The sequence below is a fragment of the Scatophagus argus genome, chromosome 4, assembly GCF_020382885.2.
Source record: "Scatophagus argus isolate fScaArg1 chromosome 4, fScaArg1.pri, whole genome shotgun sequence".
Lineage (NCBI taxonomy): Eukaryota > Metazoa > Chordata > Actinopteri > Scatophagidae > Scatophagus > Scatophagus argus.
Window position 1 is genome coordinate 8,817,496 of NC_058496.1, and position 27,038 is coordinate 8,844,533.

Genomic DNA, 27,038 nt, shown 5'->3' on the forward strand with positions numbered 1-27,038 from the left:
GAAAATTTCTTTACTTCTTAAAACAAATGAAATACAATGCTAACTTTGGGGTAGAACAAACTTAAGCAGATCCCATCTGCAATGATATACTGTACACCATCTGGTACACACAATAAAATCAAGATGCCAAGCTGCAGTTGAACATTGGGGCTTTCTGGTATCTGCTATATGTTTTTTAGTCTCTGTTTAAGAGGGAAAAACAATTTAAAAAAGGCATTTGTCCACAATCAAGACAACGATAGCTGCATTCAAAGGCACATTTTCATTTTCTTACAGTCGCAATCAATCACTTTGTGGCCACTAAACCTGACACAAAAGTGAGCCTGCTTGACCTGCATGACTGCTAACTGTTGAATTTTGATTACTCCTAACAGGTAAATGATTTCTATCTTTAGGAAAGTAAAATCTGTCATTAAAAGGCTTTTCCAATCCGCAATAAAAGCTGCACTTTCATCAAATAAGAACTACCAGTGGTGCTTTTTTCTGTAGTAAAAATCAGAGTAAACACAGTTGCTCTGCAGAGAAGAAATTTAAAACACAAGCCACAAAATCAAATTCAGCCTGAGGAGTTTTGCACCAAAAGTTTAAAAAAAAAAAAAAAAAAAAAAAAAAAAAAGGAGAAAGAGAGAAGACAAAGACCTCTCTCATCCTGCAAAGATCACAGGATCACAAGTAAGGACACTTTATTTCACCTTAAGGCTGGTGTACATCAGACACGCTGACTAAATCTGCACAGGTTCTAATTCCCAAGCAGTAAAACAAATATAATAAAATATAATGCCAGCAACACAAAAAATGATCCAAATGGACAGGAAACTACTCCGACATGGCTTTGGGTCTGTTTCGATGTGCTGTGTCTCTTAACATGGCAGATGGATTGATTTCTCCTCTATTTATGTGCTCCATTAACACTTTATAAATAAGTGTAACTACATGCAGAAAAAAGGACACGTCAAACCACGCGATGCAACCTGTACCTTTACAGACACCACGTTTTCCTGCTGAGACGGACCCTGACTCAGTTTGTTCAAAGCTGATAGGAAAATAATCACTGACCGGTGAAGCCCTGAGTGACCAGTGAAAAGCTGACTGTGTATTCTGATAAGATCGTGTAACACTGTACATGTGAATGTAGTATATTTATATGAGCTGTACTGCCTATTCAGTTATGCTCCCTATGAGGGTTGTAAGTAATATTGCTCCATTTTGCTGTGACCTGCCCAGTAGGAACTCATGTATGCAACACAGTGTATCTAAGGTATAAAGATGACTGCTTTTTGTACAATTTACAGTTTTGTACAAGTGGGCAGAGCAAGCAAAGAATGAAGAAAGACGTTCAGCGTGGATGGAAAAAAACAAAACAGGAAACGCAAACTAACATTCACCTGAGTCAATGAGGGATGGAAAAGGTGACAAAGCTCTTATCTTAAGCCAGGTCAAAAGTAGTCAACCTGACCATGTTTCAGGCGATCCCCCACATTCTGGTGTGATGCCTTTCTGGAGGGTTTCAGAGCCTTCAAAAAGAAAAAAGAAAAGAAAAAAAAATTCACACAAACTATGCTGCCAGCTAGTCCTAAAAAAAATAAATAAAAAAATCCCAGATTCATCTCACCTCCTTGTGAAAAAGTCTTACATACTTTATAATACATCTGAGAGAGAACACGTAAATGATGAACAGTCACTCAGTATTTCCCTTTTTAAACACAGCGCTGTGTTTTTACATTATAAAAGTACTTAAAACTTAAATATATATTGTTGTTCGGAAATCAAACCAAAAGTACCACCTTCCTACAAAGTATTTGGAAGATTTTCACTTTAAGTATCAAAAGAAGTAGGAGCAGTTTCTGTCATTGAAATATACCACGACAGAAGCCATTTTTGCACTTTCGCTATGAATGTAATGTCAAAGGCAAGGTTCCCTTTGTGCATCATTCCCAAGAATCAGTGTACAACAGAACAAACGTATGACCATCGTAAACCATCTCATTTATTTTTCAGCGTCAACGTGGATCTGCAGAAGACTTGCTGATCTTGCTGAATGGCTATAAGGTAAACTAGTGATGCGTCATTTTTATGGTTGCTGTTAAAAAGGTTCATGTGGTGCATTGTCACTTCACCCCTTCTGAGAGCAAGGCTACGTATTGGTGTGTGTGACGGCTTGGATGGCTTCCTCGGGCAGCAGGGATGGATCACTGAGGATGGATGTGGTTGTACTCAGCTGGCGTAGGGTACTCAGCACCACTGAAAAACAATTAACCACAATTCAACAACCAGGGATCAATGAAGCATTTCTGATTCTGGTAATTCAGCTTTAAAATGCGGCATTTTGAAGCTAACTAACAAGAGCCCTACAGTAAGTGTGTACTTGATTCACGATTTTCCAAGTGGACTGCAAGTTGGTTGCTCAATACAACCAACTATTTGTAATGACTGGGTTGCAGGCAAGGTTTGGAGTCCAAAGTAATGCATAAGAACCCCGTGAGTCATGCTGAAGGCAATGAATATTTCTTACAACTGATGATTTGCCTGCAGAACTTCCTGATAGATATGACTCATTAATTGAATCATCACATTTAAGGAGTTCAGAGGTCTGACGCAGTGCAGGCCCAGCCTCCTGAAGCTGAACTGTGAGCTGCCCAAAGTGTGACTGAATTGTAGAAATTTTCTGATGTCACCAGTGGGAGATGGAGAAAATAAAACTATTGGAAAGTGCATGCGTGAGTGATGTCATGTATTATTAAAAAATGAGACACTCTGTTTCCTGCCACGGGTGCTTGATAACAAAACAGTCAGGAAAAAACAACACAGATAGTGCCAGATAGGAAGTAGAAAATCTTGAGTAACTGAATCACGCACAGTGACGTGATGAAGAGAAAGTCCCCTAGCGCTTACAAATGATCCACAATTACCAATCCTTTCTGTTGTAGCCATGGAGTAGGTGAGCTGCATGCCTCCATGTGGGTGTTTGTGCTATCTATGAGAAACTATCAGTCTATCACTTACTGGGTCTGAGCATGGGGAGGGAGCAGTAACGGTCGAGCCACTGCATTGTGGTATGATACAGCTCCTCGCTGCTGGTAGTCGACACCATCCCATTGAATGTCTCAAACAGAGGCTTGATGATGATGCTGAACTGGAACGGATGGTGGTCAAGGATCAGTTATACTTCAGAGTGAGAAAAATGCAATTCTCCATGACCAACTGTTTGTGCTCCAGACAAAAAGTAGCCTCTGCATTGTTTTGGTGTAATGAATTTACCGCACACGGTATACAGGGCTAAAACATGGAGCTCTAGCCAAGATAATTAGTGTCCCTGGCTACTGGATCATGAGTGATTGCTGAATTTGCTCAGTGTGTAGACAAATCTTCCACAGCGGGAAACTGACAGCAGCCACCACACAAATGCTTGGAAATTCTGCGTCAGACAGAGCATTTTTACTGTCTACAATATTTGGCAGATGGCCAACAAAACAATTCTCCTTCCGAAATACAGAGTGAATAGAGTAGCGTGGCTTTCCTCAAGAGCAAAGGGAAGATTTTAAAATGGTTTAGCTGTGTAGCCATTACTTCCTATCATGTCTAACCTCACTAGGCATGACAGAGGATACGATCATTCTGTTAGGCATCAGTCTCATCTGAATAAGGTGCCTGTCAGACACAACAGCATTCGAGATTAAAGCAAAGATGATTACACCAGACTATGTGTTGTGTCTAAGCAGCAAACAGTGTAAGTGAACTGAAGGATACGATCCAGAACTTCCAGTTCTGAAGAGTGCGGTTCTTTACATATTCATTGAACTCTTGCATGTGGTTGAAGTGATGTCGCCTGATGGGCACTCCTGATGCAGGCAGCTGTTTCTGACACATGCTGTCATCAGACAGGGACAGAAGAAAAAAAAAAAGTTGTTGTGAGTGAATGAGTTAAGTTTCTGTGCAACTTTTTTTATATCATAAAAGGGTTATGATAAACCCAGTGTTTCAACGTACTTAATGGAGGCGTTGAGCTCTTCTATCTCCTCTCGCAGTCTCCTGACCTCGTCCTGCATCTGCTGTCTCTCCTGCTGGAGTTTCCCAATGTGCTCCACTGTCTTCTGCAATGTCACTGCATTACTGATCTAGATTCATAAAGTTAATGAATTTGGCAGGAAGGGAGAAAGAAAATAAAATATTTATAAAAGTATGTGAAGCAAAATACCGTAACACTACAAACTAAAAATCATGATGTCCTGAATCCAGATACTCAGACTTACATTTGATTGCGACTTTAGAGTGGGAACCAGGTCACAGAGTGTTTTAAAGCCATTATTTATGTTTGATCGTCTCTTTTGCTCGGCAGATATGTGCGTTGTCCTCCGGCTCTGTCAAACAACAGCAGGAGAAGGGGACATTCCTTAAATTGAGGGTATGTTTATTCATTTTTCACAATATTTTCGAGGCACGTCCAATCCTACGAAAGACGTATATGTTAATCAGTTAATAATATGCTCATAAAAACATTAGGAGAACATTTATGTTAAGAAACAAATGCACAAACCTGATTTTGTTCATTCTTTACCCGAGGTGTCCTGCTGCTGCTGATCAGTGACTGGGGACTAGGGACTTGATCTAATCCACATGGTGAGCCTTGTCCTGATCCTGGCTGACTGCGAACTGGAAAGAAAAAAAACCAAACAAACTTAACAATCGGTGCCTTTGGAGTTCTGATGTGCTTTCTGGGTAAAGTGAGCACTTACCGACACTGGAGGAGGCTTTCTGATTTTTGCAGCTGGAAGACTCAGGCTTTTCTTTGGGGATAATTGGCTGGGGAGACTTCTGTGTATGAGACACAACGTGGAATCCAGAAGCCTGAGATTCATGAAAAGAGAACAAACAGACAATAAAAACACCAATAAAATATGACCTTTCTTTACTCTGTGACTCCACAGCAATAGTAGTTTCATTTTTCAATAATTTCACACATGACAAAATCAACCATGAAATATAAATGTGTAATTTTGAATTAGCAACTAAATAATTCCAGGACCCATTGTTGCATGAGAAAAAAAACGACACAGTGAGGATGACACTGACAGAACTGAAAACATACCGCTCCAAGCTGAGGAGGCATGACCACATCTGCTTTCAAAGGTGTTGGTGTAAGGATCACTGTGTTAGCATGACCTGGGAAAGGGCCTGAGAGGGTGAACAACGACAGTAAGGCACCGCAGTGTGACGTTAGGAGAATATCCACACCATATCATATGTGACAAATTTGTCCTCGGTGAGTTTTTCATTATAAAAGAACATTTTGCAAAAATTTTACAAAGGTGTTTTATAAAGCGAAAGGCAAAGTCACCCTCATAGTCTTGGGGTTTTGGTGCTGACCACCCCACCTAACAAAAACAACAACCCAACCAAATGTCAGTATATCACGTACATTAATAGGTTTTGTTTGGTTCTGTGCTCGCCAAAAAACAAGAAGACATTATCAGTGACACAAGCTTCAGTGACTCTATATGCATACTACCAACACGATTAAATAAGAAAGGCAAAAGCGCCATCTTGTGGTAGATCAGTTAAAATGATGCAACCCCACTGCCAGATCAACAGTGATTAATGCACAGTTTCTCCAAACGCAGAATCATATCTTGATCTCAAGATCCAAAGCAACAGACCTGTGAAGATGAGTTGCGAAGAAGGGAGCGTGTTAGCAAGAGCAATCCTTTGCACAGGGCGGTTTTTGTTGGCACTGGACGACTGCAAGGGCCGAGGCAGGGCAAAAGTTTGAGAGGGCGGGACAGAAGTGGCAGGCAACGAAGCCAAAGGTTGGAGCTGAGATGGAGGAGGCGGAGGTAGTGTGGATATGGAGCTATACTCCGTGCCGTGGCTGAAGGTGGTGGCCGCGTCGCTGGGTGTGACAGTAGAGGAGGCCGTGTGCGTGATCACAGATGGTGGGACAGTTTCACCCAGCGCTGAAGTGTTCTCCAATGGTGAAGGCACCATGGGTGCAGCTGAGGCCATGTCCTGTCCTGAGAGGCACTGAGCCAGAGGGTCATGGGACAGCGGCTGAGAAACTGTGGAAACTACTGCTTGATCGCTGCGGGCCACCTGCCCAGGAAACAAAGGCATGTAGTTTTGTACATAGGCAGCATCACTACTGTTGCCATCTGTTCGACTGGTTTCACTGGTCATGGGAGAGGGGATGGGCAGGGGGCCAGGAGGGGAGATATGGTTGGTTGTGAGTTGCATGGAAGATATTAACTGGGCCTGGCAAGGGATGACAAAGGAAAAGGGGAATAAATACACTCCTTTCATGTAGTGCAATATGACACAAAATAAACACAGTTCTCTGAAAGTTCACATTAGCTGCAAATTATTTCTTTTGTGCTGGCTAAGATCATGACAGCAAAAAGACAGTCTTTCTACCTATTCCAAACCTATTGCATGGTTTATCTGTTTGTCAGCAACGGCAGTGACAGACGTGGACTGATTATTCATTGAAATATTAGTGCTGACTGCAACCACTTTGCACTTAAGAAAAAACTAATTTTCCTAGTCTGTGAAAACCTGAAAACATGCCCTTACATACACTAATGTGCTGACAAAATAAGTTCTTGGCTAACTCTTAGAAACTGTTACTGTTGAATTTTTGTACCTAAATGACAGACAAGGATCTACAGTAAAGCTGCATTTATGGAATCAACTAAAACATTCATGCACCAAAACATGGCTAAATAAATGAATGCTGCAGAATGACAACATGAACATCTTTAGCCATATTTTGAGTATTTGATTCTCAAAAGAATATAAATTTAATGTTAAGCAGTTTGAGCAGCAAGTCATGTATGAAAAGTGCTAAAGTTTAGTAATATTATTATGTTACATAGATTTTTGTGTAACTACATTAAAAGAGAAATAAGGTACAAGACGTGGTGAAAATTTCTGTTAACTGACTAAAAACACTAAATGTCGTAAATCTAGAAAAAAATTTTTTAACACAGTCCTTGCTGTCATCATGGTGGTGTGTGTTAGGGACTGTGCTTTGCTTCGGTGTTTACCTGTGACTGAGAGCTGCTGCTGGGTAGAGGGGTGACAGATGGTGCAGTAGGGGAAACAGAGGGGAAGGTGGACTGACGGAGGCTGTGAAATAAGTCTGGAACAAGAGTCTCTATGTTAGCTAGAGGTTAGTAAAACCACACTACTTTTTGTGTTAAGCTAAGCCAACTGCTGTAGCAGAGTTACAAGAACATGTGCACTTGATTACTGTAAAGTGTTCAAAATTAGTGTGTGTGCACGGTGCTATGGTGGCTATTGGTGGTGCTTTACGGCTACCTTGCAGCGGATCAAAAGAGTCCATGAAGTCCAGGTTGGGTTGTAAGGGGATGAGTCCTGGTTGGATCATGTCTGCATTTCCTGCATGAGCTGAGGAAGATAATGAGGCAGAGGCAGAGGCAGGGGGAGACATCGAGCATTTTGACGGATGCATTAGTATACTGTAGCAGCATATTCAGATGTTATAAATAACAGAAGTTTGTTAACAAATTTGAATGTGAAGAAACACAATGAACCAAAGCCAAAAGTAGGCATTTAGCCAAAACTCTATTATTAAAGGAAGTACTGAGTGAGTAGGAAGATACTAGAAATCTAATTAGGATGTTTCTACTGATTTTATAAAACACACAGCTGATGATTTTCTCACCAATCTCCCTTGGATTTGGCAGGACTATGGGCTGATGTGAGGCCAACGTGGAGAACAACGTGTCTGAAAACTCAGACATCAAAACATCCATGTCAAAGAGGGGGTCCATCTCCATAGGAGCAGGTGTTTCACTATGCTTACGAGGGAAACGACGTGCTGCAGTCTCTTCATCCTGATAAAGGGAAACACGGAGCATGTCTGGAGAGAGTTCCCCAAACAGCGATAACTGCTCCTCTGGGCCCTTTGAATATTAGAAAATGTAACCACCAAGCAAGTTAATGACACACAAGCATGCCAGTGTTAAGTACAGCCAACATGGGATGATTTCTCTCCACACTTCAGGCACTATTATTAAAAAAAAAAAAGTCACCTTCATTACAAGCTAGACAGGTGTAAGCACAAAGTATTCATGGATGCAAAGTGAAAAGTACATGAACAATAACGTGAGGTGTGACTGGGTTAGCGTGAATTAATTTCATCAATATCAACATCTGGGTGAACAGATGCTAAAAGTAATGCTCATGCTGTGCTTCGGTAAGTTGGGCATAATGCAATGCTGCATACCTTAAGCAAGCTTGAGAGGTCCTCATCCTTGTGCTTCTGTAACTGTAAACACATTATTGAGTGCCACATTAGATGAACATCAATGTTTTAAGATCAATCAAACAGGATATGCATAAAACATGGCCAGTATCAGCCTGACAAAAACTGAAATATTTGTAAAAGAAATGAACAATGTAGTACCCGTTTCTTAAAGTACGTTCTCCACTTGTGGTATTCTCTTATGACAATTTCAATTCTTCTTTTCCAGCATTTCCCCTCTGTGGCAGCAGCCTGCAAAAGAAAGAGGGAGATGGGAAATAAACCCAAGTCCACGACAAACACACAACACAAAGAGAGGAAGTGCCAAGGGAAACATAAAACTAAAGTAATTGTTTAGACGACTGAACATAAAATGATTCAAAGTAGAAATTCCCTGACATTATGTGCAGTTTGTACATCACATAATTATTTTATTTTTCTATCCTTACCTCAGCAGGACGATGGATGTCCATATCTATAGTAGAGTCCAGGGGAGTCACAAAGTGACAAACAGGATTATCTCTTCTCTCCACATCTGAGGGTAGAAAAACAACCTCAACGTCACCCTCGGTTGTAATATACAGGTTTTTTTTGTTGTTTTGTTTTAGACCTGTGAATTACATTTACAGTGTAATTAAAGGCCACATTACTTAAAGTTATGAAGATCACAAAAGCAGTGAAATTGAAATTTCACTTTTTGTAAAACATCTGCACTTTCTGGTTCACAAACTTCCTCACCATACAGTCTTTGTTGCTCATTGCATCACTACACACAACATAAGAGAATGCTGGTTATTACAGACGAACTCTGTAACGTAAAACAGAGCACCTTGCATCAATGTCCAACATTTGCTTTTCCACTGACACCTCCAAATACTTTCCTACTACTTGTCTGCATCATGTATGCAGACTGCAGCTTCACCTGGGGATGGACAATCTGACAATTTTAGATCAAGATAATGAAGACATCCACCATCTACCTATCAAGTGAACCGTACAGATGTTATATTGTTTTGTTTTTTTCTTTTAAATAGTGAAAATGGATGAATTCATGGGCTATTTTAATTCTGGCTATAGTCTACGGGGTATTTCAAAATTGATTAATAAAGATCGTAATTACAGTTAAATAGATTGTGATATCATTTTTTCATAGTTCAGCTCACAGTCCACGAAAAGCCTGACTCAGATTGCATTTATTTTTAAGACATAAGTGGGAGTTGCTATAGTCACTATCACAAAACTGCTCATGGCATTATGTCAACCACCTGTTACTGGAAGTTTCCAAGACTCTGCCAATATTTATCTGGAAATAATAAAAATCACAATGCAGCTCCACGTTAAGAATAGGTTGTAATAAACCTGCGTAAGCAATCAGGTTTACGATGGAGTCTCCCTACCATTTCTGACAACAGATTGAAGCCACTTTAAATCCAAACACTAAACAATCCAGTGCACACTCTCTGGATATCAAATCAAAGTGTGTGGAACGCTTACACTGCATATACCAGGCTCTCCATATGGCATTGTTGAGGCGGATCTTGTCTCTCCAAAGCAGTTTTAGCCCCTTGAAGTTCTTCCATTTGGGAGATACCAACTTACCGCTGAAAAGACAAGAAAATTAACAGTGAGGAAGTTCTCAAGTGATGAGAGACAAACAAGACATTCTAGGTAACAAATGTGATAGCTCAACTTTTTAGGAGCCCAGTATCTCAAGTCTAATTTAAACCCTTAAGGATCACAGTGCTCCAATTTTTTATCAGCAGAAGAAGATCATCAAAAGACCGACAATAACACAACCCCTTAACTTGGATTTGTGAAGTTGTTTTTATTATGGTTATTAACTTATATAAGTTGAAATCAACATGAACTTGTGGTTTGTTTCTGTCATAATCTTTTAACATTCACCTCACAGACCTGATTGGACATTAATATTGAAGCTTGACAATGACCCCAAGCCTTAATACCTGGGAGTGATGCTTGCTCGCTGGAACGCTGAGCCAGCATCCATCACTCATTAAAAAGGTAAGAGAGCACCGTCTGGCGAGTGGAGTTACATGTCTGAAGAGTGAGCGTAAGGCTGACAGACTGGTCTGAATCAGGCTCCTAGTGCCGATGCAGGCTCTGGAAACGCTGATCTATTTTACAAATGACAGAAAGGGCGATGTGTCCCGTGCCACAGGAACAGAACAAGGTTTAACTCTACCCTGAGAGTCAAAGTTCCCAATAATTGGGAAAAAAATGTACAGGTCAACTTGACAAAACACAGACACTGTACTGAAAACACTCCAAGAAATAAAGCAAGCCAGACAAGCAAGCAGGAATCCATCAAGGTCAAGCTTAAGCTCAAATGATCACTGCAACTGTGATATGGATACGTGGAGTCAAATAAACTGCGAGGAAACAACACACACACGCTACCAAATGTAAAACAAGTTGACATTTGAGGAATTCAGTAGTGTGCACTGCTTTGACTGCACTATGAGGAGCAGGTAATACTAAACAGCAGAGTTGCCCCATAATTGACTGAAACTTAGCAGCAACAAACGGCTGTGGTATAAAGTTTAAGATCAGAGTACTGCAGACAAGATAGTATGACAACCAAGAAAAAAGGGACCACTTCATTTGAAGGTGTGGCATGTCATGTGCCATGTCATCTTATGCCCAGCCTTTCATTTAAAAAAATAAATAAAAGTGTGACTTATAATGTTACAGAAGAATATTCAGTAGAAAATATTTCAAATCTGCTTTGATAGACTGAATGTTTCTTCCAAACCAAAAAGGGTCAGCTCCCAGTGTCCCCTCTTTCCTGTTCTGTCTTTTTTACTGTCAGTCCTTCCTGTTTGTGTGCTTAGTTTCCATATGAATTTTGTATGAGTCCTTGGGAGTAGAAGAAGCTGTTAGATTGGTAGTTCAGCTTGGTGGTAAAAGAGCTTTGTAGGTACCCCAGTGTTCTTGTGTTTGTTCTTGTTTATGAACATACCATTCTCATGTTCACAAATACTCATCACTTCTCTTCAGATGAATGACAACAGCAGAACAGTAACTGGTAGTACTGCTTTCCTGGTCTATAAATAGTCCTCCTAATGAATCCAAGTTGGTTCCATTTGCAAAGTCAGAGGGAATCCTCTGAGCAGCTGGCTTTGCACCACAGCTAAAGAAACACCACAGCTGTGAACAGAAAAGCTTGGGTAATGTGAGCCCTACCTCTAAATATGCTGTATTTAAACCCGACTATTATTTGCACATTTTAGTTTGTATTTAAAAAAAATACAATACATTCACCTTGTCCGAGATATATGAACTTATCAACACTCACAGCCTTGATGTTTGTCTTTGTTTGCCTTTTCAGGACACTGAGCTGCATTATGAATCACGGCTTTTACATTTTAAGGGTATTTTATAGCCTGGAGAATAAAGTCCAGCATGGAAAACATTTATGACATAAATAGGAAAGTGGTGGCACAGCAGTAGGTGGTGACATTATGGTGAACTGTCAATTTTAGGCCACATTTAAAGCTGAAATGTCTCAGTCTAGGAATATACAGTACGTCAAGAGCAATTCTGATTTTAGTTTAATAATTTTACTAAATTATTAAGTAAAAACATTTTTTTGCTTGTTTCTCTCAGTTTTACACAATTACAGACAAAGATAGACAAAGATAAACAATTGAGGACACTGATTTGCCCTGTGGCAACTCATTTTATAGACTAAAGGATAAGCCCCAAATTAAATTGACAGATATTTAAAACAATACTTTCCAGAGGACCCAGTAGATAATAATTAATAATTTGATAATTGTGCATCAGTCAGTGTCAAAACAAAGTTAGATTTTGATTAATTGTTTAGTCTATGAAAGGTCAAAAAATGTGTTAAATTCTTTTCACGATTTCCCAAAGTGACATCTCAATCAAACTGCTTCTTTTGTCCAGCCAGCAGTCTAAAACCCAAAGATCCTTCATTTACTGCCATAAAATACAAAGAAAAGCAGCAAATCCTTGGAAAACAGCAAATGTTTGACGGAGAGATATGTCAGCACATATCTGTTTTCAGCATTTGCCTTCGCCCAGTGGTGGAGCCGGCTGATACCCAGTAAGATAAGAACTAATTCACGCAGCACCGGCCCTCACTGAATTGTCTCTTCCCCCAGTAGGCACACATATTACAACAATTTGGCATCGACTGTCTTGTTCGGCGGCGATGAAAGAGGCAGGAATCAAAACCATCAATTATCACCATGAATGATTGAACCTGCTGCACAACCTGACTCACAGGAATTCAGAAAGAACCTTACGCAATATATACCACTATTATCCTTATTGGCAAACAACTGTATGTCTATGGGGGCGTGCCAGCCCGTGTTCCCGTTCAGCGCTATCAAAACAAACAAAAATATTTCTTCTGTAATGAAAGTGGTGTCAAATCTGTCTGATACAATTGAATCTTGTCCATGTCAGGTTTAGCAAGACCTAAAAGATAAGTGCTTGTTCCTGGTTTGCCTGTTTAAATGGTTCCACCCTAAGTTAAAGCAATGGTCTGTCTTTCAAGAGTGCAATGAGGGTTTGAGAACTCATTAGGCGCCATCTTTTGAGCTCACAATGTTTCAATAGAGTCCCAAACTAAACCAGTGATAGTCAGTTCACTCAAGCACTGTAGTGGAATACAAAGTGTTAGCATTTCCAGCAGACATTTCCCCTCTTAACTTATCGGATGGTTTCATTCAAATAACTGTGTGACATCCAAAGTAATAATAGCAATGATCTGATAATATCATACATAAGATTTATATTATCCTCACATATAAAGCTAGTCACAGGGGCTCTCATTTCTGCACACAATTTGCATTTTGCTGATAATATTTCCGTACTTTTACTTCAATAAAATTTTGAACGTAGGACTTTTTCTTGTTTTGGAGTATTTTTACTCTGTGGAACTGCTACTTCTATTAAAGTAACGGGTCTTGGTATGTCTGTCGCACTGAAGTGACTCTGGTCAAGCAGGAAGTTACATGAAGAGAGGACTCGTGACTGCAATTTCACACCAGTGAAAAATACTGCAGAGAGCTAAAGGGAAAATAAACGTTCCCACGTGAATACAGGGGTGGTGAGATGTACCACAGCTTACCTATAGGCTAGAGTCATGCACTCAAAGAGTTTGGTCAGCGAAGCGTCTATGGAGAAGTGCGACATGCTCGCCTTGCCAAAACGATACGTCTGACAGGTCTGTTTGTTGACAGTATCGAAGTCATATCCTTTCTTTGGGGGGTGCTCGCTGTGGGGCGATGACACCATGAAGTGTCCGCTGTGGATGATCTGAGACTCCAGACCGTCCGATCTCCTCAGCCCCAGGGTGGTCTCCTCAGCGTCCGAGTCGTCCTCCTGTTCTTGCTTTATGATCGACGGCGGGCGACGGTATTCCTGCCTGAAAGACATCTCTCTAGTAGCCATATCGGGAGCACAGCAGACAAATGGCTAACGTTAGCTAGCAAGCTAGGACAATAAAACTCCCTTTCATTAAGCTTGCCAACAGCGCTGGAAAAACGCGGCTGAGGTTGTTGGTTAAAGTTTGTCAACTTCGCGCCGTACAGCCCAAGTCCTCGGCTGACGCATTTTTAAAGGTCGCTGTTGGTAGTTAATGGCCCAAGTTGACTTGTTGTTGTCTTGTTAGATAGTTGACGTAAGTAAGAGTAGCTGGGAGCAGCTGACAAAATCAGCTTGCAGACTCCTCAGTCCGGAGCAGGAAGTGCTTGTGTTAAATCCTTCCTGATTGGCCGGAGTCAGAACCCCACCCACTAAAGGACTCAAATTAACCCGAGGCGACAGTGCGCACACTGTTCCGCTTTTACGAGCAATTAATGAGAACTGGTTAGTAAGTGTAAATATTTAACAGTGATATTCTGTATCTTAATTCATTCATTCAGAAATATAAAATGACTGGAGTCTCACATATCACAAGTGAAAGGGGTCCTGATATTTTAAGCCTTTCTCTTTCTCCTTCCAATATTCAACTATTTCCGTTAAAAAGTTAATAAGGAAAGAAGCAAATAGATGCAACTGATGTTGTCTATATTTTTTCATGAAGCAACGAGATAGTATAACAGTGGGAGATGTATTTCAGTCCATTACTTAATCAATATTACAGAATAATCACTTTTATTAGTTTTAAGTCAAGGATCTGCATTCAACATTTTACTTAAAAGAAAAGAAGTAACACCAAAATATACTTTAAATGACAAAAGGACCGTATATGACAAGCTGAACATGTGGGTCTCACTTAATATTGCAATTTACACATCATATTTTAAACTGAAACACCTCAAAATTCCAGCATATCTCTTTGGGTATGTTATTGAAAAGAAACCTTAAAAAGAACAGCAGAGAGTCTGAGGCTCTTCATGAACACTACTGCTCCTATACCAGCAGACAGCTGATTGGTTTCATCACTCTGGAGGTGAGGGCCGACTTCTCCGTTCTGCTGAGTGAGGAAAGCCCAGGATGTCACATGTAAAAGTCTCCATAGAAATCTCATCTGGGATCGCACATTCCAGTGAAAATTCCTCCTCCCCTGGACATAAAAACACACACAAGCCAAAAATTGAGGATGATTTTCAGCTGTTACGTGAATTTGTGGTTATAGTTTGTGAGTGAGTTATCTTGTACATACTTTCAGCTTTATGACTGTCATGTTTAGATTGTTCTCCTCCTCCTCCTCCTCCTTCTTCTTCTTCATTGAGGCCTAAAAGTGTTGTGAAACACTCTGCCACCTCCTCCTCTGTCATGTGTTCTCCTGTCAAATATAATGTGCATGTTGAACTTTGTCGGCACAATGACAGCACTAAAGCTAAAACTAATAATTATCTGGCCAAATAGCCTGCAGTGAACCTCGAGCCTGTAGAAGTTCTAGCAGCTCATGTTTCTGCAGAACAAGCTGCCCTGTACAATCATGAACACCAAGGATGCGAAAAACTTGGGCAAATTCATCGCTAGAGATGCCGAAGGCCGGTCGGTGGTTGACATACAGCTTGATAAACTCCTCCAGGTCGATGTCGGTCACGCATTTTCCTGTTTCAGCGTACTTGCTGAACTTGACCTCATTATGCATATCTTCTATCTGATAAAAAAAAACAATAAAGTAGATATATAAAAATAGGTCTCACATGTAAAACTACTTCATTGTAATGTTTTTACTGTCAGATAAAATTTGCTCTTGAATGGAACTTCATTTACACACAGTGTACCTCTTGCTCCGTTGGGAAGTGGGCCAAAGCTCTCATTAAAGAAGGAACCTCTGACAGGGGGATTTTGGTAGATATTTGTCGATTCTCCATCGAGTCAATGCCTTGATAGCGAAGCTGACAATAATAGAAAAAGTCCTCCATCTCCTAAAGACACAAAAACTAAGAAACCTGAGAACCTATGGTTAAAATAGTATCTCTGTTTATGGAGACATAAAGAAAAAGAAAGCAACTACAAAAAAACCAAAACAAAACAATAAAACAAAGCTGAACCTGTAATCTTACCCACCAAAACTAATGTTTCCCTAGCACACTGAAGTACTAACTTAAAACTGAAACCACAGGACACATACTTCTATGAAATGACCTTTACCAAGAAACCAACCTTTAAAACTAAGTAAATCAGCTTGAAAAATAATATAATTCATAACTCTTATAATTCTGATGACACTAAATTTTATTGAATAGGACACATGCCTCTCATTTTCTGTTAATGGAATAATCTGTGGCTGTTCACGTCACACTCAGCAGTCGTACAAAGGAAACATTTGACTCACTCTGTAGAACTTGCCATCTCTGCCTCCCTCTAAAAGAGTGTAAAAGGGTACCAGGTCCTTTCCTCCCAAGGAAGCTGCTCCCTCCAGTGCACTGCACTCACAACAATCGAGATCATTAAGTCCAGAAAACATGATTGCAAGAAAGCATTTCTTCCGGTTCTCAGGTTGGCACTATTAAACCTTACTTCAAGTTTATCTCCCACGACAGGACAGTGCAGTCAGATCCCCCTGCAGTGAAAACAAATCTGCCATCGTAGGAGCAGGCAAACGAAGACACTCCTGTGGGATGGCAGATCAAAGCATTGGACTTATAGGGGTTCCCATCCAGAGGCAAAATCTGCAGACCCACCTGGAAATACAACACACTCTTAGTGGCAATCACCATGTGTTACAAAAACAGCACTGGGCTCAAAATGCCAGTTTAAAAGCGGTTGAAAAGCCTGGGGCTGTGTCTCGCAAAGCAGGATCACACAGAACACATTCATTCAAACGTTAAAACCTCTGGTCGCAGTTTGTATGGGGAGGTGGAGGTGCAACTGCAAGATGAACATTTAGTCAGGAAAAATAAACCCCTCAAGTGTTTGCAGTAATGACACAGCCATACTTAACCTGTAAAAATAGTCTGATGAGGCACTGCTTTTCAAGGCATCGCTTGTGGTTAATTTTACAAGAAATAAATTAGTTATTTTGGCTCCATTTTGTTTTTCTGAAACAGGTTATTTGATATGGTCCAGCAAACAAAAAAGCAGATTACTTCATACAATGCTACAGAGAAAGTCCAGCACTGACCTTGTCCTCTGTGATAAATGCCAGATAATTTGACTTTGTCTCAGCTTCTTCTGACATGGGAAGGACCACTACTTTCTTGATGGAAGAGCCATATGTTGGGCCAAGTAGAGTCTTTCTGTTTTTGTAAACACATGTATACTGTTTTTCAGTATTTGCTTTGACATATAAGATGCGACATAAATAAAATTCATAAATAGTCTAATCGTATTGCAGACCTGCACATTCTGGTCGTGCTGTTGAAAAGCTTCATCTTGTATTGGTCTGAGGCAACAAGAAGAAATTGCTCTGCAGTGAGGGGAGGATACCAAGTCATGCATGTTGGCACGGCGCTTTGCTCGATGCGCTCTGAGCTCAAAATGAGAAGCTTATTCACGTCGCTGTTTTCCAGGTCATACTCCACCTATTACGCAATACCACACGAGCACAGAGAGGTGAGTGTGCTAAACATTTAGCATAAAAGACAGGATCACAAAACACCAAAGTAGTCCACAGTCCTACAGCTTTGACAAAGCAGACGAACCAGACAGCGGTCCGTTCCCAGAGAGAGTAGTCTGGGTTGTTTGCGGTCCAGGTGAACCCCAAAGAGGAGGTCTGTGATGGGTTTGTAGTGGGAATGGTATCTGCCCACATATGTCCAACAAGACAAAAGGTTTTTATTGGTCTGCAGGCGGAACACCGTCACTGCTTTTCCAGAATCCTAATGGTGAACACAGGAAAACAACATTTGTCATACTTTAAGTTGTAAGAATGTTAGAGCATAGCCATATGAATGTACCATCCATATAACAACAGGCTGACATTACAGTCACCTTTGTCAATCACGACGTTTAGATATATTTGATAATCAAAAAGGGCTCACTCACAGCAGTGGCAAGATACTTTGAATCTGAAGAGAAAGTAATGATATGGATGCTGTCTTTAGTGTAGTGGAAACACTCATTTGGATCACTCTGTAAAGTGCTGGGATTGAGTATGTGAACAGCTCCACTGCCAAAGCCGACTGCCAGGTATAATCCTGCTCAGAGAGAAAAGGGCAGGTCTTTACTTGATAATGTAGCCTACTTGCAATGACAACTCATGCAGCAGAAGGGTAACACCAGCAGTGTTGCACATGACAGTCAGAAAGTGTATCAGCTCACCTTGAGGGTCAAAAGTGACACACTGAATCTGCTTCTCCGCCTCAAAGACCCTGCTGCAGGTGACCACTTTGTTGTTATAGTCCCACACTTTTAAAACCCCACTTTCAATGCCCATGGCCACAGCCGGCTGTTTGGGGTGGCAAGCCACTGCGTGTAAAGGCTTGCAATCCTTATGCAGCAGGATTTGAGAGGTGCCTTTCTGCGTATTCACATGCACAATGGAACTGACTGTAGACACAACAAAGTTCCTGCAGAAAAAGAGGTCAACTGACTAAATGTCATGCAACACTTTAGACTGAGGACTTAAAAATGCAGAACATCCCAACATAATAGATTGTTCTTCTTCTACCTGATAATTAATGGTTCTGCTTCCAGACTGCAGTCTTCCAGGTATCCCTCTGTACACTCTTTGGAAAAGGAAATGTCTACAATAGTGTCCAGGTTGAATTTATTATACCAAGTGAGAAGCCTGAATTCTTCGTCATAAAGCACAATATGGCCTTGAGTGTTACCAGTTACGATATAGCTGTGGTATAAAACGACACACAAACAAAGAGAGATTAGAGACCAGTACATTCCACTTTTATGAAACAATAACAGTAACGTATTTCTGGGTCTGGCTACCTCTCGGATACGGAGATACAAGTGATCGGATCTTTCTGAAGGGGGATGAACTTGATTCTTTCTTTGTAGAGACTTTGGTTTTCAACCAAGCAGGTCATCACATCCCACAGTGCTAGGCTGCCCTCTGTAGTCGCTGTTAGGATCTGAGGCTTGCTCCAGTGAAACGCGGACTTGTTGAATGACCTGCCAGCCATGCTGTCAGTTTGAGAAGTGTCAGTGGAAGGCTGAGTAAATCAGATCAGAGATCAGATCAGAAGAAGAGAAGATCAACTGGTGGTGGTTGCGTCACAGAGCAATTCAAACACTGTGAAATATGTAGCAAAACACTCACTGCCATAATAGACAGAAACATTGATTACCTTACCTTCTTAAGCTTCTGGGCAAAACATTGTAGATGTCCGAGGGCCTTAAAAAAGACAAACTGATCATTGCAATAACCATACACATCACAGCCACACCATGTGTTTCATTAAAAAGAAACAGAAGGACTCACCCTGCTGTAAAATAACACGTGGCTTTCACTGCTGCTGAGCAGCTGAGTGCTGTCGTTTGGATTAAAAATGATGGAACCCTGAAAATCAAAGCAACATTTAAACATCTCCTGAATGCCATAACCAGAGGGTTAGGAAACATTTAAATGTTGAAAGAAGATCAAGAACATTACTTACCTGAAAACCATGTTTTGGATTGAGTTCAGTAAACCACAAAGGATTTTCTGTTTCGTTTGTCCAATCCCAAATACACACACACTGTGAAAAAATGTCATATATGAAATGATGGGAATTTTACTCTAGAAAAAACATTTATTATTTCATACTGGTAAATCTAGTATGAAATAGTAACCAACTGAGCTGTTTTTGCATTTTGTGAAATTGATGTTATAAGGTTTTATCAAGAAAGAGTCCTGTTGTGAGATATTGACCGTAAAGTTACATACCTTATATTCTTCTAAATTTTTAACATTTAATGGTTCTTAATCTTCAAAAGATAATATTAAAATCATAAATGTCTGAATAAATATTCTGCCCCATCACGGTGTTTGTCATTTCCTATTCATCAACCAGAAGGTGTAAGATGATCAAACGGCATATCATAAATTTGTCTCTTTATTTCGTGCATTGTTCAACTTACAAAATAGACTAAACAACAATATTTACAGTCTTTTATATATATATATATATATAATCTGTCCATACTCACTTGAACGTCCTCAGCCCCAAGAGTTGCAAGATGTTTTTCGTCTCTTGAAAATGCCATCGCAATCACACCCCCCTCAGGGTGGCAATCGAACAGCGTATGAACGGGAATGCTGGAATATTTATTATTATGTTTGTGGTTACCGTCAAGAGCAAAGGTTCATACGTAAAAAAAAGGAATTAATAAATGTAAAATTTAGAGCTACCCGGAGTAGGAGTCCCATATCATCACCGTGCTTTTCGGCCCCTGCTCCGCTGTTGCAATCCAGCGTTTGTCTTCACTCACACACATGCATGAGATGGGGCGGCAGTGGCCCTGAGAAGATGGGGGTACGCAGTAGGCTGCTTAAAACTGATGCAAGATATCTGAAGGCACCCAGATTGCTTACACCACCGACTTAATCTGATGAACACTGTCACATCTCAAACTGACTGTGGCAACTGATTCTTACCTGAAGTGTGTGCTGAGAGTTTGTGGTGTGATTGTATATGATCCCAACATGAGCTCCAGCATAGAGCACCACCAGCTGATCGTGGTCTTGCAGACTGAAGGCAGGAAGAGCAGGATTCATCCCAAAAACCCATTCTAGTGACTGAATGAAGAGCAAAGTTGATAAGAACATCTAAAGAAACACACTGTGTTTGAGGTAAACATTTCCCTTAAAACATTTTTGAGTTTATGTACGGACGGTCAGTGTATAAACTGTACCCATTATGTACAAATGCACAGTTTTGACATACTTACCAATGAATGTGTTCGGGAACGAGTTTTCTTCTCTGGGAAAAGTGTGTCTCTGGTTGCCGTGTAGACTTGAGACTGCTGGAGTAAGTCAACCTCTGTTTGTTGTCTGACACCACCTGCACTCTTCCTGCACTCCGCCTTAGCTTCAGAATCTGACATGATCCTGTGCATACACTAGATTTTACAGTTAAATTAACCATGCACTCATCACTACAGTATCGGTTCCTGTATAATTTGCGTTGTATGTTTAAAAAACGTTAACTATTCAGCTTAGGAAAAAACAATGCACACAACATTTGGTTCTGCGAAGAGACTCGTTGCCTAGTTACCGCTAAGCAAAGTGACGGTATGATCCGCCCTCTTCTCTGATTGGTTTATCCCGAGATTCTAATCCTGACCCTAGCCAATCCCGTTCCTTATACCTAAACCGAATTTATTTGCTTGAGTTAATTGTATTTCTATTCAGTTCGTTATAGTTTATGAGTAACTGTTGAATGTAAACTGCTAGTAGTTTTAGCACCACTTTTCTCGTAGTCATTGTGTGTTATTTTGACCGCATTTACCGAAAGTGGTAGTATACCGTCATGTCAGCATTGACGACACTTGACGAATCAACATTTATTGTAGTTCCTTAAAACGACCACAGGAGGCAGTAAAATTCCATGAAGTATTGGGGAAATGGGTATGTATTTGCATAGTAAATTAATCATATTACAATGTAGGTTATGTTCACTATGACGAATTGAATATACTGGAGCTCGGCAACCAACGCAAACAAGCAGTAGTCTTTTAACAGTGTCCGATAATGAGTGTTTCTGCCATCTTGTGGTGCCAGTGAGGAAGTACACCTGCACACCGCTAGCCTCGGGTTAGATAAATTCTGGATGTTCTTTCATTTGACCCCCACAAGTGTAAAGGCAGATTAATATTTTATAAAGACTTCCGGCGCAGTCAGTCAAAATAAAATGTCAAAAACGCGGCAGATTACGGGATTTGCGAGGTTATGGTCAAGGCAGACCTGACTCGACGATCGTACTGGGTAAGTGATTCGAGAAGCCTCCCATTGCGTTGTGAGCGCACTAAACACGGAAGTGAGGGGGCACTTATGTGGTTCTGGTATGTTGAAGCTTTGCTTTGAAAGGTCGACGCCGGGTCGTAACGTCAGTACTTCTAACTTGACAGTCGTTTCTTCAAGCCTTTTCCGGTTACACGGGTTTGAAAGCGGCAGGTTTTCTGTTTGCAGTCAACTTTTAAAATTAGGGCACTTTAGCGACCAGTGTTAAACACTTTTGTAACAACATCGCATTGACCGAGGATTCAAGGATTAACGCGGTCACCGTACAAGTTATGAAGAGTTTGTGACAGTTAGGACACCAGAAGGTGGAAGAAGCTATCCGAAAAGGAAGCGGCTAGTTATGATTTCACCAGCTGACAGGTGAGGAGGCATTTCGACCATCGGGGAACCCTAAGAAATATTCACATTTTAACAGCGAGACAAGTCGAATTAGTTTAGACATTTAAGCGAAATAGATTAGTTAAATAGCTGTCAGCTTAGCCACTCGACGCTAGCTAACGAGTGGTTCTTATCTCCAGTCCCCTCAGCTGACTGTCACCCGCTGTCGACCTTTTAAACTGTTTGCTAACGACGTTAGCCGGCGCTAAGCTCTCATCAGCTGTTAGCGTTCCTTCAATGGGGGATTTAATCTGAGATTCAACAGTGGACTGTTGTTCAGCTTCTGTCAGGATGTTGGCCTCGATGTTGTGTTTCCATGTAGCTGAAACGGTTTAGAGCCAGTCACATGAAAGACTTCACGAAGGCTATAAAGGCAAAGTGGCAGAAAGGAGAAACTCGCTTTCAGTTACATTATACAGTGTATATATTTTAGGAATAAGTAGTTAGAACACGGTGATAAAGTCTTTGACAAGGTGACACTCATATCGAGTTCTCAAGTGTTTTTGACTCTTTATTTCCTACAATTGACGAGAGTCGCTGTAGTTTTGATAGAAGCATATCAGAGAAGATCTCAACTTAAACCACCACCAGTGTTTTCATGTGCTGTAATGCTGCATTGTTGGCTGTCTGCATGATCCATGAACCTCGGGCCAACTAGAGATGCCCGAGGTTATGTGCCAAGTTTAGTACAAACAGGCTACAGTGAACACGGAGCTTGTGAGATTTAGGCCCCTGCAGCTGCAGACACAAGTCAAGCTGTGTTTCAACTCTCAGATCCATTGTATTTAACCTACATATGAGAATATGGGGTTATGTTCAACAGGTGGGAGTAGTATATGAGAGAGCTCTACAATGTGGACAGACAAGCAAAGAGGAATCAGAGTTTCTCAGGAGGAGCTGCTCTGCAAGAACTCCTGTGGTTATTATGGAAACCCCGCATGGCAAGGCTTCTGCTCCAAGTGCTGGAGAGAGAGGGCACGTCCAGCTGGATCCCCGAGACGAGACACGAGGTAACGGTCATTCATACTCAAAGGGAGCGTTTTTGTTAGCGGTAATGGCACTGGTATGATATCAACGCAGTGTGACAAAAACTTCATAGTAACAGCATTGATGATCACTGGAACAGACGCTGAAGGACGTTGTTGTCCATTCTGAGAAGACGGTAACTGTTACTGGACTCATTAGCAGAAATGCTAATTGTCTTCTAACTAGCAGCTTGGGGCAACCTAAATAAATAAATAATAAAAAACTAACTTTTATTTTAAAGAGGATTTAGGCTTGAATGCTTAATGTTGTCATTCCTTGTAGGCCGACCAATGAAGGAACTCCTCTCACCTTCTCCAAATTCGAGGAGAAGAAAAGCACAGAGAAAGGACGTCGAATTAACACAGTGAGGAGGCTCTTCTGGGGCAGCCCATCGCCTCCAAAACGCCAAGGTAGTACAGTGCAGTGTTTTCAGCTCCACCAAGTCAAAAAAGTGTGTTTAGTATGTTAATGTTTGGTTGTGCTGTCCATCAAAAATCCCTACAGCTTCTACTTTATCTACTTTACCTCAAGTTCATCTAATTTTATTATGTTTATTGTGAGTTTTATCACTTTCTTGTCAAATACATTGCTCTCAAAATATGAGTGTCAGCAGGTGGAGCGAGTCTGTAATCATAACTGTGCAAAAGCATGCAATACAACTGCACTTAATGAATTGTGAAAAGGCAACCAGACGAACTGTGACACCCCCTTCACCAGCTGCATTACATCAAAATCGAAAGCAAAAAGGCATCAAAAGCCCTAAAATCATAAAACTTCTTATTTACAACACAACTAAGAGACCAACAAAACAACAAAAAACCCCTCACAATAGCAGAATAGAAAAGCAACCATTTTATTTGTTGAACTGTGTCTTGTGATCGGTCAAAGTCTGTTGAGATCAAAAGGAAAACTTTGTGACTTACTGACCTGTTTAGTGGTCTGTGTTTCCCATTGGCTGTGTATGAACAGCAGATTGTTAAAATTGTTTTTCCAAGACAAGTCCTGAAGCCTCTTTAAGACCCATGATAGTTATATGGAAAAAGAGCAGTATTTGTCTGTGCAGTAAACCAGTTTAGCAATCCTGCTTCATGATGCAGAGCCCACATATCTAACAGAAAACATCAGGCACCTACTCAGGACATGATTTTAGTCGCAATTATGTAATGACAACAAAATCCAGCAGATACCAGGTGTTTTCATTCACTGTATAATGAGTATTGTGTTTCAGTTTTAAAGCATGTTGCTTTATTTATTTGGAATAAAATCCACTTTTTGTCACTCTAGAGTCTTCTGAAAGCTACACACATGTGTTAAAAGCCTACCAGAGTCTTGAGCCTGGGGACTTCACTGGTTTCCTAAAGCTACTTCGGAGCCCTCCATCCCAGCGCATGCAGTCCCGATGTACAGCTTTCCTCAACACAATGGAGGCTTATCATGTAATTATCAGTGTAAAATTTTAACATTATGGCTCTTGTAACTTCCTTGTGATACGTCAGAGCTGCTCTGATCACAGATTTTCATCATCTTTACAGGCTCTGCCGGTTCAGAAGCAGTCGGATCTTGTGCAAGATTTCTACCAGTCTTTTGCTGAATATTTTAGCAGTGAGTACAGATCAGCCCAAAACTTCTCGAGGTGTTTCTTCTGAAAACATAATAATAAATCACTTTTGTGGGTTTTTTTTATTTCTAGGTTTTTCTGAGGTGCAGGTTACTCAGATAATGGAGCATGTGGAGAAGTTAGTAATGACACGGCTGCACAAATGGGTTTTCTGCCATGACAGCTGTGACGACGAACAGAAGGACCTGGCTCTCCAGAGGAGGATCCGGTAAGCCCTGATGTTCAAGTGACTCGTGTTGTGTTTGATCAGACCTTGAACCCGAATCCTCGTTTGACTCTGATGTTTTTACTTTGCAGCTCTTTGAACTGGGTTACTCCCCAGATGCTCAGCGTCCCTTTCCCTGACAAAAAGACTGCAGTCACATGTGACCCGTTCCTGCCTGCTATAACAGGTCATTCTTAACTGTAGCACTAAGAGCAGTAGTTTGTCTTTTTGGTAGATATGTCAGATGAGAAAATCAGCATTACTTTCACATCTCTCTGTTAAATATAAAACTACATTACCCACTGTCAAATGGCTCATTGCTGTTTAAATATGGTTTTAATCTTTTGTATGGATTAAACAAACAGAATACCTTGTGTTAAGTTGTGACTTTAGGAGTTAGCAGGCAGATTTAGTGACCATTAGACAAATCCATCTTGCTCTTCCCTATCTTCAGCTAATCTAGATAGATAGATAGATACTTTATTGATCCCGAGGGAAATTCAAGTTCAAGTTCAGTTCAGTCTAAGCTAATAGGCTGCTTTCCGTTGCCATGTATTTAATTGACAGGCATGAGAGTGGTTTTGATCTTCTCATCTAACTCTGAGCCAGAAAAGCAAATGAGTATTTCCCAAAATTTTGCACTACTCCTTTAAGCTCACAAGAGTAAACATCAACATCATTAAAAGTTTTGTGAACGCTAGTTTAAACAATTAAGTTCTGCTCTCTTTTTTATTTTTAAACAGCCATAATTGAGATGGATGCCAAACGAGCGCCTCAGGACAAACTTGCATGTGTGTCCAAATGCAGTCAGCATGTCTTTGAGGCGCTCTCCACGTCCAACAGCGAGCCCGCTAACGCTGACGACTTCCTCTCAGGCCTGATTTATGTGGTGCTGAAGGCTAATCCACCTCGACTACACTCCAACATGCAATACGTGATTCGTTTCGGTCTCCCTCACAGTCTGATGGCGGGAGAGAGCGGCTACTATTTCACAAATTTGGTGAGTTTTTGGTGTCCGGCGTTCACCACAGAATACTGTGTACCAAAGTCAGTCTAGCACTCATTTCTTTTCCCTTTTCTCCTGTTTTAGTCTTGTGCAGTATCCTTCATTGAAAAACTGGATGGACCGGCACTCAACCTCAGTCCAGAGGAGTTTGAGACCTACATGCTGCATCAACGTGCTCCCGCTGCGGGAAACAGGAGGCGGAAGGTTGCCAGTGATGCACAACACCTGTTAGAGGAGCTAAAAGGCAGACAGGAGAAGCTTGACCAAGGGATGGATGCTCTCAACGTGGAGCTACATAAGTGGGTCCAGGCAGTTAATTCCCAGCTGGATGAGGCAACGACCCAGTTTTCTCTGGTACAGAAGGAGATGGCGGCTCAGGTTGAGCTCTCACAGATCTTGTCATCCCCAGCTCAGGTTGCCTCACTGCAAGGGGATGACAATGACCAGTCGGTAGTGGTGCTTACAGATCAACATGCTGGTTCAGAAGAAGACACAGACTGTTAACAAAAACACCAAAACAAACACTGATTTATATTATTAGGTTCCAACTGCAGAAGGCAGGGATTTGTACACCAGTTGAACATGAAGGTAAACTTCTTGAAGGAAACTTTGAATTTAGTATCACAAAGCACCTACAGATTTGCAATGATTTGTTAAAAGATAATTTGCACTTGTAACCTGTGTCAGGATGAAGGCCATTAAAATACATTTAACGTAACATATGTGACCCAAATTAATGTTGAAGCACTCAGGGTACATGGCACTTAGGGATATCAGCTAACACTTTAAGAGTGCTTATTTAAGATTTTTGTTTTTTTGTAGTATTGTGTACCGATGTGCCTTCACGTAGACCACTGTGAAATTAAAAATATGCTACAGGAGTAAATTTTAGATGGGAGTTGTTGATCACTGCAAGACACAGGGTGTATTTAGGTAAACCATGTTTTTCCGAGTTGTGTGACTGTTCTCAACATGCTGCCTTCACTGTCTGTACGGAGATGAAATACCGGTTGCAATGAATTTTAAAGCACATTTTACCATCTATGTTTGTCAGCAGAACACACATGTTGTTTACAACTGTTTCTGAAGAAATTATGGGGTTTTGATGTTATGATCTGTGATTGTATCCATTATTATATTAAAGTGGAATTATGACCTAATATTACATGTTTTTATGTTTTCCTTTAGTGA

General features: G+C 40.8%; 3 protein-coding genes across 5 annotated transcripts; 1 reads left to right on the top strand and 2 right to left on the bottom strand.

The window, feature by feature from the left end:
- Positions 1 to 595: 595 nt before the first annotated feature.
- On the bottom strand, positions 596 to 14,023 carry LOC124058354 (MLX interacting protein). Of its 3 annotated transcripts, XM_046387520.1 has the most exons (18): positions 13,383 to 14,022; positions 9,755 to 9,861; positions 8,710 to 8,795; positions 8,423 to 8,512; positions 8,243 to 8,284; positions 7,679 to 7,919; positions 7,312 to 7,401; positions 7,038 to 7,132; positions 5,655 to 6,246; positions 5,087 to 5,172; positions 4,734 to 4,845; positions 4,535 to 4,650; positions 4,251 to 4,358; positions 3,988 to 4,115; positions 3,748 to 3,868; positions 3,004 to 3,133; positions 2,118 to 2,241; positions 596 to 1,514 (listed from the first exon to the last, which is right to left on the bottom strand). In XM_046387520.1, the coding sequence occupies exons 1-17, from the start codon at positions 13,703 to 13,705 to the stop codon at positions 2,135 to 2,137; spliced, it is 2,574 nt and encodes an 857-aa protein (XP_046243476.1). In that variant the 5' UTR covers positions 13,706 to 14,022; the 3' UTR covers positions 596 to 1,514; positions 2,118 to 2,134. The 3 variants fall into 3 exon arrangements, with proteins under 3 accessions (XP_046243476.1, XP_046243477.1, XP_046243475.1); XM_046387521.1 differs by having other exon boundaries at positions 596 to 2,241; positions 7,679 to 7,850; positions 13,383 to 14,023; XM_046387519.1 differs by having other exon boundaries at positions 596 to 2,241.
- Positions 14,024 to 14,218: 195 nt separating this feature from the next.
- On the bottom strand, positions 14,219 to 20,885 carry cfap251 (cilia and flagella associated protein 251). The gene is made up of 20 exons (XM_046387523.1): positions 20,543 to 20,885; positions 20,250 to 20,390; positions 20,004 to 20,113; positions 19,802 to 19,910; positions 19,270 to 19,350; positions 19,095 to 19,172; positions 18,966 to 19,007; positions 18,602 to 18,825; positions 18,327 to 18,503; positions 17,978 to 18,225; positions 17,702 to 17,853; positions 17,359 to 17,535; positions 17,054 to 17,238; positions 16,839 to 16,953; positions 16,235 to 16,398; positions 16,050 to 16,140; positions 15,496 to 15,639; positions 15,140 to 15,368; positions 14,922 to 15,044; positions 14,219 to 14,822 (listed from the first exon to the last, which is right to left on the bottom strand). The coding sequence occupies exons 1-20, from the start codon at positions 20,708 to 20,710 to the stop codon at positions 14,698 to 14,700; spliced, it is 2,883 nt and encodes a 960-aa protein (XP_046243479.1). The 5' UTR covers positions 20,711 to 20,885; the 3' UTR covers positions 14,219 to 14,697.
- Positions 20,886 to 21,669: 784 nt separating this feature from the next.
- LOC124058355 (rab5 GDP/GTP exchange factor-like) lies at positions 21,670 to 27,012 on the top strand. The gene is made up of 9 exons (XM_046387522.1): positions 21,670 to 21,974; positions 22,816 to 23,002; positions 23,301 to 23,428; positions 24,303 to 24,454; positions 24,551 to 24,620; positions 24,709 to 24,844; positions 24,934 to 25,028; positions 25,585 to 25,841; positions 25,932 to 27,012. Exons 2-9 carry the CDS (start codon positions 22,845 to 22,847, stop codon positions 26,349 to 26,351), a joined length of 1,416 nt encoding a protein of 471 aa, XP_046243478.1. The 5' UTR covers positions 21,670 to 21,974; positions 22,816 to 22,844; the 3' UTR covers positions 26,352 to 27,012.
- Positions 27,013 to 27,038: the final 26 nt, after the last annotated feature.